Here is an 18,070-nt window from a genome sequence, read left to right as displayed (position 1 = left end):
TAAGTATTTTGGGAAAACTACTCGAAGGAGGATGCGTGGTGATGATTCAAAGAAGGTAATCGTATAAATACTGTATTTGAACCAACGTAATTTATAACTATATATGCTGACATTAATTTCTACTACACAGCTACAGAAAATAGCTAGGTTGATGCTGAGAATGTTGGAAACTGGGGAAAACTCATCAGAAGAAGAGTTGGAAATGGTTCAAGAAGTCATAAAGGAAGCAGAGGAGGAGGAGGAGGACTAGGAGGAGAAGAAGGAGGAGGAGGAGGAGGAGGAGGAGGAGGAGGAGGAGGAGGAGGAGGAGGAGGAGGAGGAGGAGGAGGAGGAGGAGGAAAAAGTGGTAATAATATTTATCTCTTATATACAATGTGTTATATGATTTAGAAAATCAGTACGTGTTATATGGACAAGTGTTAATGTACAGAAGAAAGTCGAGGAGGACATGGCAAGGGAGAAGGAAATGGCAAAGGAGACTGAGGTGGGAGCCAAGGATCGATATCAAGCCATTGAAGAGGAAGAGGAAGCCAGGAAGGCCGTGACACAGGATGAGATTGAGTTAGTTGATGATCAGACGTTCTTCTCAACACCGAAAAAGGTAATAGCTGCTAGTTTATAATTATTCATCTTAGTACACGTTTTTTACTTATGAAATTTATTAAACATAGTGAATGTATGTGTACTAATTGATTAAAACTGTCGTGAAGGGGGATTGCAAGGTGGCTTTTCGTCTGTTCTATTTACAGGGGAAATAGAAAGTTGTTGTTGCCAGGGGATATGTGTTTGCTTACGACTGGCTTCAACAAGTTAAGGTTCATGGTATACCCCTTCGTGACAATTACATGAAAGTGGAAGTGTCCCAATTATATAAAGACGAGTATGGGGAAGTAAAAGTACCATTTCCTAATGAGGAGGTCACTTATTTGAAAGAAGCCCTAAGTTCTTATGTGCAATGGCCTAACAACCTCATCAATGTTGTCATCCCCGAGGTACCCATACGCAGACGTTAATTATTACTTGTTCTTTAAATATATTAAGGTACGAATATTAACATACCGTAAGTACTTTAATCTTTACATTTGCAGAATTTAAGCAAAGCCATGGCGGCAGCTAAAGCAATTACTACTACGTCAACGGACAAAGTCACCGAAAGGACTACGTCTTCCCCAAAAACAAAACCACAAGACATACAATATAAGCCAGCTACGAAAGTTGTCGCAGTCAAGCCTGCTTATGATTCTTATTATGAATCGTGTGAATATAAGAAAAAAAATGTAAACTACTTCGCTGAAGGCTTTGCAAAACCTGGCTGTAAAGAAGTCACCTAGAGGGGATGTAGTCATGATTAACATTGAAGAGGAAATTATGGGCGCAGCTGATATAGCCGTACTGGACCCAAAGCAACTGATGGAATTTGTCGACCTTGATAATTTAGATGTTGTTCACATTTTGATTTGGATAAAGTAAGTTTTATTAATAAAACTATTTAGTCATTTCCATTTACGAATAATGATGTTTGTTTAAATTATCAATTACAATAACATTCTTCGTTCCATGTGGCGTAATAGGTACCTGAATAATCAGATCGCTGAGTGGAAGCTCCCAATTCACGCCTACAGATTCTTGAGTCCTAAGGCATTCTCTGTGCACAGAATTCATACGAAGAACAAATCAATAGTATCGCTTGTCGGTTGATGTCGACCAAAAAACTATGGCTTGCTCTCTACAATGAGAATATGTATGTATAGTACGTGATTATTGTCATGAATCACGGTTCTATAAATTTATTATTAACATGCTTACATGCGTGTAAATGAACTAACAGTTCAATGTCCCAAATTGAATAGGAAGCATTGGGTGCTACAGGTAATCCAAGTGGAAACAAAAACGGTGTACTTATGAATTAGTAATGTCAGTTGTTATTGTATGATAACTGAGTAAGTTTATAACCTTTAATAATGTCATTTGTTATTGTATGACTTGAGCCATATATATATATATTATATATATATATATATATATATATATGCAAATAATAATGGCATGTGTGTGTATTTATGAATTAGTGTTTTTGAAGCAAAAAGAAGATTATGTCCACTTGGGAAATATAAAAGCAACGCTGCTCCCAATTTTATCACGCCATTAGTAAGTGTATTCTTAATAATTACTCGTATCATTTAATTTATGTTTATGCGAGAGGTTTATTATCTAATTCAGTTGATTTGTGTGTGATTTATATAATAGTCTCCTAAAGCACCAGACGACAAACAATGTGCCTTTTACGTTTGTCAGTCCATGTGGGAGGTTATCAACGGAAATTATTCTACCATTCCGATACGAGTTAGTGTGATTTAAAAACTATTTCAGACGTAAATTGAGTTCAATTCTGTATACTTCCATCTATTATATCTATTTTGATTATGTATATTTTGAATTGTAGTTTCCACTAATACTCAACAACGTCCCAGAATATTCGCAGAGGACATCACCCAGTTGAAAAATATGTGGGCCAGTTATGTTGTTTTATTAGCGGAGTCTCAATAGTTTGCTCATGCTTTATGTACGTGTGTGTGTGTATATAGAGCCACTGTGTATTGACTTCTTTTGTTTTTTTGAGGATGATGTGTTTTGGCTTTTGATCATCCTGTTTGTACTGTTTTTAAACTGAGTTTAATTGATCATGGGGTATAATATTTTGATGCAGGATTGAATTTTTGCAGTGCAAAGCTGCTGGAATGCTATTTTTTAGCAGCAGCTGAAAAAATAGCATTTCAGCAGCTGCTACAAACGCTGCTGAAAAAATAGCATTTCAGCAGCTGCTAGAACAAGTTAAAATAATTTTTTTAAAAAAAATAATTAAAAACGATAACGGTTAAAAACAACCCGTTGCAAAAAATTATTTGACAACGGTTTTATTTAGATAAATAACCGTTGACATATCTTCCTTCCCATTCAAACCGCCAAAAATATAAGATAACGAACGATAACCGTTGTCGAGTTCAAAACTTTTACAACAGTTTATTTAAGCAGAACCATTGTCAAAGTTTCATCAATAAAAATACCGTTATCAACAGATAAATATAACAACGGTTTTGCATGCAATAAAGCCATTGTTAAATTTTGACATTCAATTAAATAAGATATTGAAATGAACCGTTATCATATATAATATATAACGACGGTTTTGGAACGATAAAACGTTGTCAATAGTAAACTACGACAACGGATTTGAAACCGTTATTAAGATTTAATAACGGTTTCTTAAAAGATTTTATAACGGTTCTTGAGTTGTGATAACGATATTATAGATCCGTTATTGATGTTATAACGGTCGCGTGTTAATTGTACAACCGTGGTATATATTTAACAACCGCCGTTGTAATAACGGTCCCGTGTTTCTATTTAAAAACGATAATTGCATTATCTTACCGTTATTGAAGGTCTTATTTGGCGTAGTGAACACATATCTTAATAAATAACCCATTTACCAGATTTAATCACATCCACTAAATAAACTACAGAGTATCATACTCATCCCTACTCAAATACCGTTATATTTAACAACAATAAGTGTTTCGAGTATAATTACACCTAAAGCTCAGATGCTATTACACTCAAAAATAAAGAATAATTTGAATTGTTAAGCATGATCCGCCAATATGTCCTTGGATGTGATGTCCTTATATTGGTTCTCTTCCTCTTGTCCTGCACCTGAAATAGGGAACAAACCTAGCCTTGGACGGTTTTGAGAAAAGCCTCGTCGATGCCTAAGTCAGTCTTTTATACTCACTAGGGCCCGACAAGATTACTCGTGAGGATATATCTTGAGTCGACTATTTAGTGAGAGAAAGTTCTTAGAGAGATAAAGGTTACATGCCTTACTTGGTAAATAGTGTCTTCTATTTATATGGCACTAGTATATGGGCCGAGGTGGTCCATGTGGCGGTTCCACGTTGCCTCGTCTATACTTATGACCTGGAAAAGGAGGAGTCTCCGGGTGTGGGCTCTGGCGAGTTGCCATACACTAGGCCTGGCAGCTGCTCGGCCGACATTGTCGACGAGCTTATCCATGTCTTAGCGACGTTACGCCTTATTAGATCTGGTAAAATTGACTCGACCTGATACCCGAACTCAAGACCCGAGTTTGACATGAAACCCAAATGAGCCGACCCACTATGATCTAACCCAAATGTTTATTTTTTGGAAACAGAATTCTCTATGAATAACTTGATAGTAGTTGACCCGAAAATGACCTGAAACCGAAATAACCCGACATCAGCAAACCCGGAATTGACCCGACCCAAAACCAGCAAACCCGGAATTGACCCGACTCGATCCGGTTGACTTGTTTGCTAGGTATACACCTTATATAGTTATGCTTTATGCGCTTTATCATGAGTGTAATCGTTACACTTGGAAGCGGGCCCAATCATTTGAGTTTGATTTGTGTATATCATCAATAAGTATTGTGGAAGACGGTTTTAAAAACAGATTATATAACACTAATGCAAGTATAATCATAGTAGTGATAAAGCTAGTTCCTAGAAAACTTGTTATAAACATATATCAACCATCTTTGTTAGCAAAGTCGTGAGAGATGATACTTAAATAGTTATGGGTTCAAGTCCCTTCAGATTAAATCATCCTTGTTGCTCTCTTTTTACCAAAAAAAAAGGAAAAAAAAACTTATTTACAATAAACTTGTACGGAACCGTGTTATGTAGAGGTACTGAGTATTTGTTATTTCCGTGTAATTTAGACAGAAGTGTCACAAGCGTGAGCAGCAAGTGCACTTTTGGGAAAAATAAAGAGCATGGATGAGTGATTCCAAAAGGGTAATTTTGTGAATAACGACATTGTTAATCAGATTACTAACATTCCACTGCCATATAATGATATTCTGGATACCCTCCTTTTGGGGTTGTTCATGGTTGGAAATTTCTCTACCAAAACAGCAACATGGTTAACGCAAGGTTTGTTCGATCAAAGTCTTGAAAAATGTGAATTTCACTGGATTTGGAAATTGAATATTCCTCCAAAGTTAAAATTTTTCCTTTGGAAAGCCTGTGTTGACGTCCTTCCAACAAAAAGCAAACTGCTTAAAAGTCGTATTAATGTCCCACCTAATTTCGTTTTTTTTTTTTTTTGGTTGGGAGGGGGGTGTAAGCTTCTCATTAATAAGAACAAATGTCCCATTACATACTATTCAAGGCATAATCTAATCAACCTTTAGACCTTTATAAGACTATCAAAACAATTAAGGACTCCTAGATTCTTACATTTCAAGGAATATTGTCCCATTTTCATTCTAATTTCACTTTTAAGTCGCTCCACCAACAGATCAGGCCTCCGTATCAGGCTATCAACCCTGCATTCGTTTCTAGTCTGCCATAGCGTATAAATCAGACCTGCTAGTATTGCTGCCACAATCTGTTTCTTACTAGCAGACCGTTGTCTCCAATTCAGCCACCAGTTAATGCAATCCTGTTCTGGTAACTGTACTTGACACCACTGAGACACCAACTTCAAGCACCTGCTACTATACTCACGCCCAAAAAATAGATGCCCATGTAACACTACAGACTTTATTAAGCTAAGTACTCGACCGAGTAGAGCCTACTCGGCCGAGTAGTGCTAAGTGTATGTTCTGTTTGGCTTCTGCCGAGGAATACTCGGCCGAGTATGATGAATACTCGACCGAGTAGAGGATACTCGGCCGAGTATACATCATACTCGACCGAGTATCCGGTCTGACGAGTATTAATTCAGCGGTTGATGGGAGTGTTTTTAGAGATTATAAAATTTGAGAAATCAGTTTCTAAAACACGGTTTGTAAACCTAATCAAAACCTACGACGCTCTAATCATTCCCAATCTCTCCTCTGTGTATGTATGGACAATCTTAGCAACCGCATTCAATCATTCATCCTTTCGTCGGTAAGTCTTTATTCCCCATGCTTGTTGATGATTGTCCTAGGGTTTGTCTTTGATTATGAATTTGGGGGAAATGGGGTTTTGCATATAGTGTGTGCGTTATGTGATTGTTGATTATCATTGTTGTAGGTGACGATGTGGTAATTGTTATGCTTATTGTATGATTGATTGCAGCGTAAGAGGATTGCGAAAAGGTAGGGTTTCCCTACTCGATTCTTTGTTAATTGATTTAAGACTGTAGTTATGTTGTATTTGTTGTTATCTGCTGATCATCGGATTATGGGTGTTGTGGTGACGGTGGTGATGTGATTGTGTGGTGACGGTTGTGGTGTTGAGACATTTTGTGATCTTTGTGGTTTTTGTGATTGTGGTGGAGTCACTTGCGGGAGTGGCTTCACACCCTAGTTCGCCCTCCGTGGAACCCGCCACGGGAGGGGATGTGCACATTAAGGGACAGGGATTGTTAGTCGCTCGTTGATGAGTTGGACTAGGTGGGGATGGGCTGCGGTCACCCACTGGCGGCGAGGATTACTTGTTGCGATGGGTAATGCGCGGGGCTACACACTTCGGTGTGTAGTCGGTTACATCGAGTGAGATCGATGATCATTTGGTGTTATTGTTTTTTGTCTTATATTGATTGAGTGGGTGCGACCCCGTTGTTGTTGTTTTGTAAAACTGCGGTGATCCATTCGGGGATGGTGAGCGGACTTGACAGTATTGCATTTGATGAGCTTGGGCGGTCATGGGAAGTCGTCATCACCAGTTGTAGTATCACAATCACGAGTCCTAGCTATGATTTTGTAATTGTCCTCGGTTGTATTCTTTGTATTGGTTTTGGTTTGGGTTTGGATTGTTGTAAACATTAATACTTTACAACACTTCTAATAAATGTGTTTGGGACGGACGCTTTTGATCTATACTAACCTCGGGCAACCGAGATGGTAATGACCTTTCATGCTTAGGTAGTCCTGGTAAGGTACCTTGGTATGAGGGGGTGTTACAAAGTGGTATCAGAGCCGACGATTCCGGCACCTAAAACAAATGAACCCAATGAACTTAGGGAGTCTAAATAAAATGAACCCGGGGAGAGTTGTTTGGAGCTACCGCAAAGACTTGGGAGACGTCCGAAGTCGCATTAAGGCCCTTACGATCTCAAGCCGGTCACATGGGGTGAAATTTTGTATGTTTGAGTCATGTGTGTGTAATACTTGTAACTTGAGCCTTGTGTAGTTGTTGGATGAAATGAAAGGATTTGACCATGGTGGTATATGATAAAGGAATTGCGTAGTTGTGTGTGTGAATCGAAGCATGTTATGTGGTTCTTGCTAGGCTTTTGAAATGGGGTGTGAAGTGTCATATATAGATGGAAAATTTTGTGTAATTGTGCTAACGAAATGTGAAATTGGAGTATATGTAATGTGAGGTAGGATGTGTCTACATAATCATGATGATGTTAATGTTTGGTTGTTGGTCGTAGCATGTGGTTAAGGTCATACGTCTACATATGTGAATGTCGTGTTTAATTCTAATGTGAGTATGATGAAAGTTCACCTATGTACTGGTTTTTAGAAGTATTGAGTTGTTATTGTTTGCTTTATGCATGTTTAAGTTGTTTTGTTAAGAAATTTTGATTTGTATACAAACCGATTTTGGAAGGGTTGTCTTAAAACTGTCATAAGTCGAGTTCTAGAAATGATATTGCTGTAATTCCAAGTTGAGGTGATAGCTTGTCCTCTTACGATTCTAACGATAGGTCACACGCCCAAAATGACCAAGTAACGAGTGAGATATGACTGTTTTACGAAAACTGGACGGTCTTGAGAATCTGCGCCGATACTCGACCGAGTAGTCCCTACTCGGCCGAGTGTCTTTTGTACTCGACCGAGTGTTCCATATTCGGCCGAGTAATCTCTCTGTGATAATACTGTTTAGCGTCTGGAGTCCTGAACTCGGCCGAGTAGTCTCATACTCGACCGAGTAAGGTCCACTCGGCCGAGTATTCCCAATACTCGACCGAGTAATCCTTCTGCGACAATTGAGTTTGCTTTGGAGTCGAAACTCGACCGAGTAATATAGTTACTCGACCGAGTACCTTATACTCGACCTGGTATGTTATGTACTCGACCGAGTACCTCATTGGGCGGCCACTTTGAGTCGGTGGCTATGTTCTTACTTTTATTTTGAGCCGGTGGCTATGTTTTTACATTGTTTGAGTCATAGGGTATATACACATGTATGTTTTGAGTTTTAACGCATTCTCTTATATGTGAGACGGTCTTGATACGTAAGTTACCAAATACTATGATAGGGGGAATGCCGGCTTATGAGGGACATGTGTTGGATAAGGAAGACATGTGAGAGATAGTGGAAAAAAAAAAAAAAAAAAAAAAAAAGAATGTGAGCTAATTGAGGCAAAGAGCATGTTTTGTGAGATATGATGAGTGATATAGTCGGTGTGTTGAGTAGTATAAAAGTAAGTGTATATGGACAAGGGTGATGTAAGTGTAAAGAAGCATGAGAATGAAAGATTGAGATATGGGACAAGAATAGTGGCATATTTGGATGTGTAAGGATTTAGGGAGGAAGACAGCTAGGATAGAGTTGCTTAAGGATATATGTAATGGAAGGTTGTTGTAAGAAGATAGGAAAGAGAGGTATATAGTGAACTTAAAGGAAGTGATGTCGCGATGTGAATTTGTAGATAGTGGCTAAGTTTGGGAAGTTGGAATATTAAGGGGTGAGCCTAGTGTGTAATTCTATGGAAAATTAACGGTATGACATAAATTTTTGGTTTCCTAGAGATACGAAAGGGAGATACGACTAATGGAAGAGTAACCATTAGTGTGTAGACTTGATGTGACAAGGGTGAGTGAGAAGCAAGATGAGAGAGGATAAATGATAAGAAGAATGATAAGATATTGATATGAATTAATGGAATTAGAGTTGTGGAGCTATGGGAGAAATAAACAAATTACTTAAGAGTTAGGTAAGAAGTAATAAGGAGTTGAGTGGTTAATTGCTTTTGTCGAGTGTAAAAAGAAAAGAATGAGGGGAGTAAAACTAAGAAAATGTTCACCGAAGTTATGTGATATAAAGTAAGAAATAATCGTCGAGATGTATGATACTAGCATGAGGATTTGAGTTAATGGTTATATAGGAGTTTCAGAACAACATGATTAGTCAGGAGTTTCGAGGAACTAAGTAAAGTAAAAGTTGGGTAGAGAATTTGCACGATATGAAATCTTGGTGGGGAATCGGGTAATATGACAATTAAGCATAGTATTGGGAAGAATATTGAGGTAAATCTTGTTGATGGATTGGATGTTCTTTATTTGGGATGATAACCAAAGAGAGAAAACGGATTGTGATATTACGAAGTGTTAGTAAGAGAGTGATCACATGAAGGATGTTGGTGCCATCGTATTGTCACTAGTGGTTGAGGATGATGTTACTTTAGGGAAGTTAGTTGTTTTAATGAGGTTGATTTTGTGGGGGTAATTAATATGTTTGGTTGTGAGGGAGTATAAGATGTAGATATGTGAGGTATTCGCTCGAAGTTGGGTGCGATGTTATGGCTACAATTTTCGGAGGAGTGATAATTGTGGGTATGAGAGGATATGTTATGAAAGGCACCTGGGTTAAATCCGGATGAGAGGTATTCATTGTCAAGTGGTAACTTACGTGATCGGGATTGATTGGTTGGATGTGATTATGGGTCTATGATGTGTATAAATGTTTGTGTGAGGTTCGAACCTCACGAGAAGCGGTATGGTGTGATAGTCATAAAGTTGTTATATGAATGTTTGTGATATATGTTGGGTACGACAATATAATGGAATAAGGTTCAAAAGGTAATAATTTGATTGATCTGACATGGATAGTTAAAATTGTATGTGTATTGATGATACATGTTTATTACGTGAAATGGTAAGAATGATGTGCATGAGATTCTTGTATGTTTATTCCGTATAAAATGTTGTGTTATGATCGAGTAAAGCGGTTTTGAGTAAGTTTTCTTGTCCAGGAGAGTTATCTTGAGTCGGTGTTTGTGGGAATTATATGTGGGCGTGATGTTTATCGATGTGGTTGTTGTGCCTCGGGTGGTGATCCGGGCACGGTACTTCGTATTGTGATGCGGGCATTTTCGCGCTGTGATGCGTGTTGTTGGTGGCGAAGTTGCGATGCCGTCACCGGTTGTGGTGGAGTATACGGGGTGGTTACGATTGAGTTTCGAAAGTACAGACCGATTATGCACGATCGTTATTTTGTTCTTTGTTGTTTTACGGTGAGTTTCGGTTAGACATGTAGACTGTTGTGTTGTTTGTTGATGTTTCTTACCAGTTTCGGTTTGGGAATGAGGGTAGAGGATGATATGAAAGAGAGTTGTATATGTTTTCGTTGTTGTCATGGTATAGCGATAATCATTGATGAGACACATTTGTGATAGGTTGTTCTGATAATTTTGATCTTGTTCTAGATGAGGCTTTGGTAGAAATGGTAATGGTTAGTGATTCGTAAAACATGTGTGGTAATGACCTGAAAGATGCAGGTGGTTCATAATCCTGGGTTGAGATAGTGAGTGTAGAGTGTTGGGGAATTAGTGTCATGTTAAGTTATGTATGAGTTTTGCGGTAATGAAGGAAAGAACATGAGGATCTCGTGTGAGTGTACGTAAAAAGTGTGGATCGTGAGTTATGCTTTTGGCGATAAGAGTTTTATATAGTTTATATAGAGAGGTATGTCGTGTTGCGGTAATGTGGAAAAGTTAGAGTGTTTGTTTTGATCAGGATTGTGTGGTATTGGTTAAATGGAGTGCAAAATGAGTTGAGGTATGATAACTGTTTAAGTAAGAGAGCCTTGGATATAGGAATAGTAAGTGTTTAGATTATACACGTGTATCTTTCACATGTGGTGGCAATGAAGATAATGAGAGGTATAGCTGAGGATTTAGTACTAATGAGTTACGAGGACGTAACATGTGTCTTAAGAGGAGTAGGATGCGGCAAATAGCGTTTGAGGATTGTGCATGTCGTAATATTATTGGAAGTAGAGTGTTGGTGTAGCATAGAGGACGGATATTTGTTTTAATTGATTTGATTAAAGGTCATGACCGTGCTTGTAGTAGTTCGATGTTTAGCAATGAGAGAATATTTCAACAGTGTTCATGACCGTGCTTGTAGTAGTTCGATGTTTAGCAATGAGAGAATATTCAACAGTGTTGACAGTTGTATGATAATGATTATGAGTCCGATAGTTTTGACAGTTGGAAGATGATGTTTATGTATTTGAGTAAACTTCGAGGACGAAGTTCGCTTTAAGGATGGTAGAATGTAACACTCCGTTTTGATGATTGATCTTCTTTTGTGGATTGAGTGCTCGAGTGTTATGGAAGTGAGACAAGGTTGGCAACGTTATATTGTGGTTATTCGATAATATTATGGAGTTAGTGTCGAGAGGCTATGCTGTAGTTGGGATGATACCGTGAGTCATGTTGTGGAAGTAAGTGTTGTTGGTAGACTTAGTGTTAGGTGTCCATGTTTTATAGGTTGGGTTGGAACTTCGGGGACGAAGTTCTTTTTAAGGGGGAAGATTGTAACACTACGGACTTTATTAAGCTAAGTACTCGCCGAGTAGAGCCTACTCGGCCGAGTAGTGCTAAGTGTATGTTCTGTTTGGCTTCTGCCGAGGAATACTCGGCCGAGTATGATGAATACTCGACCGAGTAGAGGATACTCGGCGAGTATACATCATACTCGACCGAGTATCCGTCCGACGAGTATTAATTCAGCGGTTGATGGGAGTGTTTTTAGAGATTATAAAATTTGAGAAATCAGTTTCTAAAACACGGTTTGTAAACCTAATCAAAACCTACGACGCTCTAATCATTCCCAATCTCTCCTCTGTGTATGTATGGACAATCTTAGCAACCGCATTCAATCATTCATCCTTTCGTCGGTAAGTCTTTATTCCCCATGCTTGTTGATGATTGTCCTAGGGTTTGTCTTTGATTATGAATTTGGGGGAAATGGGGTTTTGCATATAGTGTGTGCGTTATGTGATTGTTGATTATCATTGTTGTAGGTGACGATGTGGTAATTGTTATGCTTATTGTATGATTGATTGCAGCGTAAGAGGATTGCGAAAAGGTAGGGTTTCCTACTCGATTCGTTAATTGATTTAAGACTGTAGTTATGTTGTATTTGTTGTTATCTCACGATCATCGGATTATGGGTGTTGTGGTGACGGTGGTGATGTGATTGTGTGGTGACGGTTGTGGTGTTGAGGCATTTGTGATCTTTGTGGTTTTTGTGATTGTGGTGGAGTCACTTGCGGGAGTGGCTTCACACCCTAGTTCGCCCTCCGTGGAACCCGCCACGGGAGGGGATGTGCACATTAAGGGACGGGGATTGTTAGTCGCGTCGTTGATGAAATTTGGACTAGGTGGGGATGGGCTGCGGTCACCCATGGCGGCGAGGATTACCTGTTGCGATGGGTAATCTGGCAGGGCTACACACTTCGGTGTGTAGTCGATTCTTCGAGTGAGATCGATGATCGGTTTGGTGTTATTGTTCTTTGTCTTATATTGATTGAGTGGTATCGACCCCGTTGTTGTTGTTTTGTAAAACCTGCGGTGATCCATTCGGGGATGGTGAGCGGACTTGACAGTATTGCATTTGATGAGCTTGGGCGGTCATGGGAAGTCGTCATCACCAGTTGTAGTATCACGATCCACGAGTCCTAGCTATGATTTTGTAATTGTCCTCATTGTATTCTTTGTATTGGTTTTGGTTTGGGTTTGGATTGTTGTAAACATTAATACTTTACAGCACTTCTAATAAATGTGTTTGGGACGGACGCTTTTGATCTATACTAACCTCGGGCAACCGAGATGGTAACAGCCTTTCATGCTTAGGTAGTCCTGGTAAGGTACCTTGGTATGAGGGGGTGTTACAGCCCATGAGTCTCCTCCTTTTCTGCACACAAAAAACAACTATTCTAATTGATAATATGCATTCTCATCAGTCTATCTTGAGTTAAAAGCCTTTCCTGTGCAGTCAACCAGCAACAAAAGGCATGCTTTGGTACAGTCAGCCTATTGTTAAACCATGGATACCACTTCACTTGTTCAACAATTGGCATTATACAATTGTAACCCAATCTAACTGAGTAAGGAGTGTTAGTCAGGCTCCAAGTACTGTCAAACAGGAACTGCTTTAAAGTATTATTCACCTGGCAAATTTTCCTCCAAGCCCTGCTGGTAGAAGTAGCAGGTTTATAATCTTTCCATGATCCATTCTTAATGTATACTGCATGCACCCAACCCACCCACAAATGATCTACCTTAACTGCTACCTACCATGCATACTTTCCCAATAGCAGCTACATTCCATTCATGATATCTCTTAATGCCTAGACCACCTTGTCTCCTAGGCTGAAAAATAGAGTCCCAGGACACAAGAGGAGGGTTTTCTCGCTGTTCATTGTCATGACATAGAAAGGATCTGCAACATGCTTCAATTCTAGCAATAATGGTCTTTGGCAAAATGAAAATCCTAGCCTAATAACTATGCAGTGAGCTCAGAACAGATTTGATGAGGACAAGTCTTCCTGCATAAGATAACTTTTGAGCCCCCAACCTTTTTTATTCTATCAACTATTCTCTCCACCAAACAACTACACTCCGTCACAGCTAGTCTCTTTGGTGACACATTTACCCTTAAGTACTTAAATGGCACCTTACCCCTTTTCATTCCAGTTGCAATTTCCACCTCTTTTATCAGTTGCTCATCTGTTCCATTGAAGTAAATGTTGGATTTTTCTCTATTCATTACCAAACCAGATGCTTTGGAAAAGTAATCAAAGGAATTAAGTAACAGCTTTATGGAACTTTTATCCCCCTTGCAGAACATGATTAAATCATCTGGAAAACACAAATGAGAGAGCTTGATCCTCTGGCAAAGTGGGTGATATCTGAAATGTTGATGTTGTTGTATGACCTCCAAGATCCTGCTTAGGTAATCCAGGCTGATAGTAAAAACTAGAGGGGATAAAGGGTCCCCTGCCTTAGTCCTCTCTTGCCCTTGAAGAAACCAAACACCTCCCCATTCAAAGATATAGAATAAGATGGTGTAGAAACACATTGCATCAGGATCTTCACTATCTGAACAGGAAACCCAATAGCAGTCAGCATATCATTCACAAAAGACCACTCCACCGAGTCATAGGCCTTATGTAAATCTAATTTCATCAGCACCCTAGGTGAACAAGTCGTCCTCTGATACAACTTGATTAAATCCTGACTTATTAGAATATTGCCCACAATGTCTCTACCTTTAATAAAGGCACTTTGGGAAGGGCTAACAATATCAGGCAGTACCTGGCTTAATCTGTTACATAACTCTTTGGAAAGACATTTGTATATGGTGTTACAATAGGCAATAAACCTGAACTGAAGAACACTTTCAGGCATATCCACCTTAGGCACCAGAGTAATGATAGTATTGTTGCATTGTTTTAATAATGCTCCTGACTCAAACACACTCCTAACTGCTTCACCCACTTCAGGCCCAACTACCTCCCAGGCATCTTTAAAGAACTGGCTATTGTACCCATCAGGTCCAGGAGCCTTGTTTCCAGATATATCAAACATTGCTATCCTCACTTCCTTATCAGATACAGGAGCAGTGAGCAGAGAGCAATTCCTCTATGTTAAGCACTTACCAGCCCTCACCACTCCCATGTTGACTCTAGAAACTACCTGTGAAGTACCCAACAGTGACTTATAATACTCCTCAAAGGCTGATTTATTCTCTTCAGGTGTAGAACATAATTTATCACAGACCCTATTTCTGGCTCTTCTATTCTTAATGCTAGCATGTAAATACTTTGTATTGTCATCCCCATGATGAAGCCAATCACGTTTTGCCTTCTGCCTTAGGAAGAGCTCTCTGGCCTTTAACAGTACCCCTAACTCCTCTGTATAGGCTTTCTCAGCTGTACACACTTTCTCATTTAGAGGATCATGAACAAGAATCTCTTGAAAATGAACCAGAGATAACTCAGTAACATAAGTCAAATTCTCAATATCTCCAAATTATTCCCTGTTTAATTTCTTAAAATCCCCTTTCAACTCTTTCAATTTCTTAATCATTATAAACATAGGACTGCCATGGATCACCTTACTCCACCCCTTCCTAACAACGTCTTCAAATTCAGATGAAAAAGACCACATATTTAAATACTTGAAGGTTTTCCCCCTCCTTTGTATCTCCTCCTTAAACCTAATAAGGCAGGGGTAGTGATCAAACATCACTTCAGGCATAAAATGAACATAGCTACCAGGGAAGCAATCCATCCATTCATCATTGCATAGTACTCTACCAATTCTACTATAAACCTTGGAGCCTACATCATGTTTGTTATTCCATGTATAATAGGCACCCTTATCCTTTAGGTCAGCCATATTACAGTCCTGCACAAACTGCATCAAAGGGAGGACCTTCAACATTTGTTACCTCTGCCCCTCTTATTCTTTCATTTTCTACTCATAATAGCATTAAAATCACCACAGATTATCTAAGGGTCACTGATTCCTCTATGATAATGTCTAATGTTATTCCATAACTGCTCCCTTTCTGTATTGTTATTCATACCATAGACCACAGTATACCAGAATTTCTTCAGCCTTGCCTTATCAAAAACTCTAGTATGAATGCTTTGACTAGTTATATCATATATATCAACCTCAACGGCCATTGGATCCCACATCACCCAAATCCTGCCCCCTTTATGGAGACTGAAATTAGTACAAATAGACCAATTCTCACAAATCATATTCCTAACTTTATTCCAGTTCTGACTTCTTTTTTTAGTTTCTACTAAACCAAATAACCTCACTTTATTATGGATTAAAAAACTCCTTTTTTTTCCTTCTGTTTTGTAGGATTATTCAGGCCCCTAATTCTCCATGCTCCACAGCTAGCCATTTTCTAAATTGGTCTTGTTAGATTATCCTCTCTCAACAATTCTATTCACTAGAAACTCCCTCCTTGTTTTCTGGATAGAGTTTGACAGAGTTTCCATAAAAGACAGCCCCCCTAGAAGTGAAAGTTCTATTTTCACCAGAATCAGACCTCATTATCCTTGATATGAATCTTCTGGGCAATGAGCTCTCCACCACAGATTTAGAGGCAACCCTAGGACTCACCATTTCCACAGTAATAGCAGGAGTTTGAGCCACTGCCCTTACAGGTTTGGGTCGCTGAACAGGGACTCTTGGCACTTGTTGCACAGTTTTCTGTGTTGGCACTTTGGGTTGGGCCATTATCACTTTTGGCTTCCATACTCTTTTCACAACATTTTTTGGGTCCCCTCTCCTACATGTTGTAGCAGTGTGTCCCATCCCCTTGCAGACAGTACATGACAGAGGCAGCCAATCATATACCGCCCGTAAGGTTTGGGTTAAGCCATTCTCATCTAGGAAAGATATCTCATTAGGGAAATGCTGATATACATCCACCTCAATCAGAATCCTTGCAAACCCTAAGAAATTCATGTGAGATGTGGCCTCATCACACTTAATGTATGTACGCACCACCCCACTCAACTTCTTCAAGCATTCCAATCCCCAATATTTGATATCCAAACTAAACAATATCATCCATATCGGAACTCTCTTAACATCATGCTTAACCAAAACTGTTTTAGGTTTCCATTCATTCACAATAACTGGCTTATTATCAAACAATAAGTGTCCCGTGGTTAATACGGCATGTTGTTGTTCCTTAGTTTTGAATCTGACTAAAAAAATCTCATTCGACATGAAGGAGATTTTATCAAGCCCCTGAGCTTGCCATACCCGTTTGACAAACCTAGTGAGTACACTACTCGGAGGGTTAGCCCCTAAGACATAACAAAAAACTGAAGACGACCAGAACTGAATCTCACATGCGACGTCATCTTTCGTTATCTTAACCATTGGTAATTTAGGTGTTTCTGGTATCTCCAATTCCGGGTGATCGATTTGTTCCCCACCCTCCAATATGGATTCTAAGTCTGATTCAAACTCCTGGGACGAAAACCGAATATGTCTCTGCGGTGATTTCCCCTTATTCGATGGATTAAGAACTAAATCAACATTTTTTGGTGTTTTTGATTTGATCGCACAAGGATTATTAGTTGTTTTCTTCGCTCGCGCCATTGCTTGAAAGAAAAGAAAACTCGTAAATTAGAGAGGATTTCTCGCTCTAACTTCTCTCTCACCCTTGTTTTATTTGATGTTGCATTATCTTATAAGAATTTCATTTTTTCTAATTGTGCTTTTTGCAACCATCTTATTGAAAACAAAGATCATTTCTTTTACGAATGTTCCTTGATTGGTTCTGTTATCCAAGACATGAATATTATTAGCTTTAACAATTTTTTTGTCAAATTATGATAATATTGTAAGTCAAAGTTTTCTAATGAAACTCAATTATCTCAAAGACTTAATTCCAAAAGATTATTTCATTAAGATTATTTTTATTTGATGGAACGCATGGTTTCATAGAAATGACATTATCTTTAATAATGTCCATTTCAATATCATCAAACTTATTCTCTTATGCTGTAATAACATCAAGATTTGGAATGAGACTAGACATAAGGATCTCATAAATCTCGAGAAAGACGAGTCAGTTAGAAACACTACTAGTAAGGAAGAAATCTGGTGGGAGAAACCTAGAAACAGGTTTCTAAAGCTAAATTTTGACGGATCGAAAATAAATGGATATAAAGTTGCTTTAGAATATTCTATAAGAGATCGTAATGGTAAAGCCGTTTTGTTAGGAGCAAAAAAGTGCGGATCTAATAGTATTCTTGTTGCGGAAGCTCTTGGTTTTAAAGAAGACATTTTAGCCGCTAAATACTTAGGAATCTCAAAGTTAATTGTGGAAGGTGATAATATATGTGTTTTCTAGTATTATCAAGGATTTGAAATTAGACTTCATTTTCGATGAAGTGATAATTGATTTCGTGAAGCCAACAAGGTTGTTGACTTTATGGTTTCTATTAGACATTCATGTCCAACTCTTTCGAGGTGGTTTGAAAGTCGGTGGCTTCAACTTACCTCACTCATTCGAAAGGATGTGATAGGT

General features: G+C 38.7%; 1 protein-coding gene across 1 annotated transcript; it reads right to left on the bottom strand.

The window, feature by feature from the left end:
* Nucleotides 1-13,162: 13,162 nt before the first annotated feature.
* On the bottom strand, nucleotides 13,163-15,444 carry LOC141601619 (uncharacterized). Its single transcript, XM_074421913.1, has 6 exons — nucleotides 15,120-15,444; nucleotides 14,695-14,972; nucleotides 14,268-14,601; nucleotides 13,652-14,097; nucleotides 13,303-13,410; nucleotides 13,163-13,243 (listed from the first exon to the last, which is right to left on the bottom strand). Exons 1-6 carry the CDS (start codon nucleotides 15,442-15,444, stop codon nucleotides 13,163-13,165), a joined length of 1,572 nt encoding a protein of 523 aa, XP_074278014.1.
* Nucleotides 15,445-18,070: the final 2,626 nt, after the last annotated feature.

The sequence above is a fragment of the Silene latifolia genome, chromosome 9, assembly GCF_048544455.1.
Source record: "Silene latifolia isolate original U9 population chromosome 9, ASM4854445v1, whole genome shotgun sequence".
NCBI classification, from domain to species: domain Eukaryota; kingdom Viridiplantae; phylum Streptophyta; class Magnoliopsida; order Caryophyllales; family Caryophyllaceae; genus Silene; species Silene latifolia.
This window is presented reverse-complemented; position numbering and strand designations above follow the sequence as displayed.

Excerpts from the sequence above, each read along its gene's own strand:
- LOC141601619 (XM_074421913.1), bottom strand. The coding sequence starts at position 15,444 with ATGTTGAAGGTCCTCCCTTTGATGCAGTTTGTGCAGGACTGTAATATG. Across the intron at positions 14,098-14,267 it reads CCAAAGTGCCTTTATTAAAG|ATAGTGAAGATCCTGATGCA; the intron begins GTAGAGACATTG and ends TTTCCTGTTCAG. Across the intron at positions 13,244-13,302 it reads ATGTAGCTGCTATTGGGAAA|TATACATTAAGAATGGATCA; the intron begins GTATGCATGGTA and ends GGGTGCATGCAG.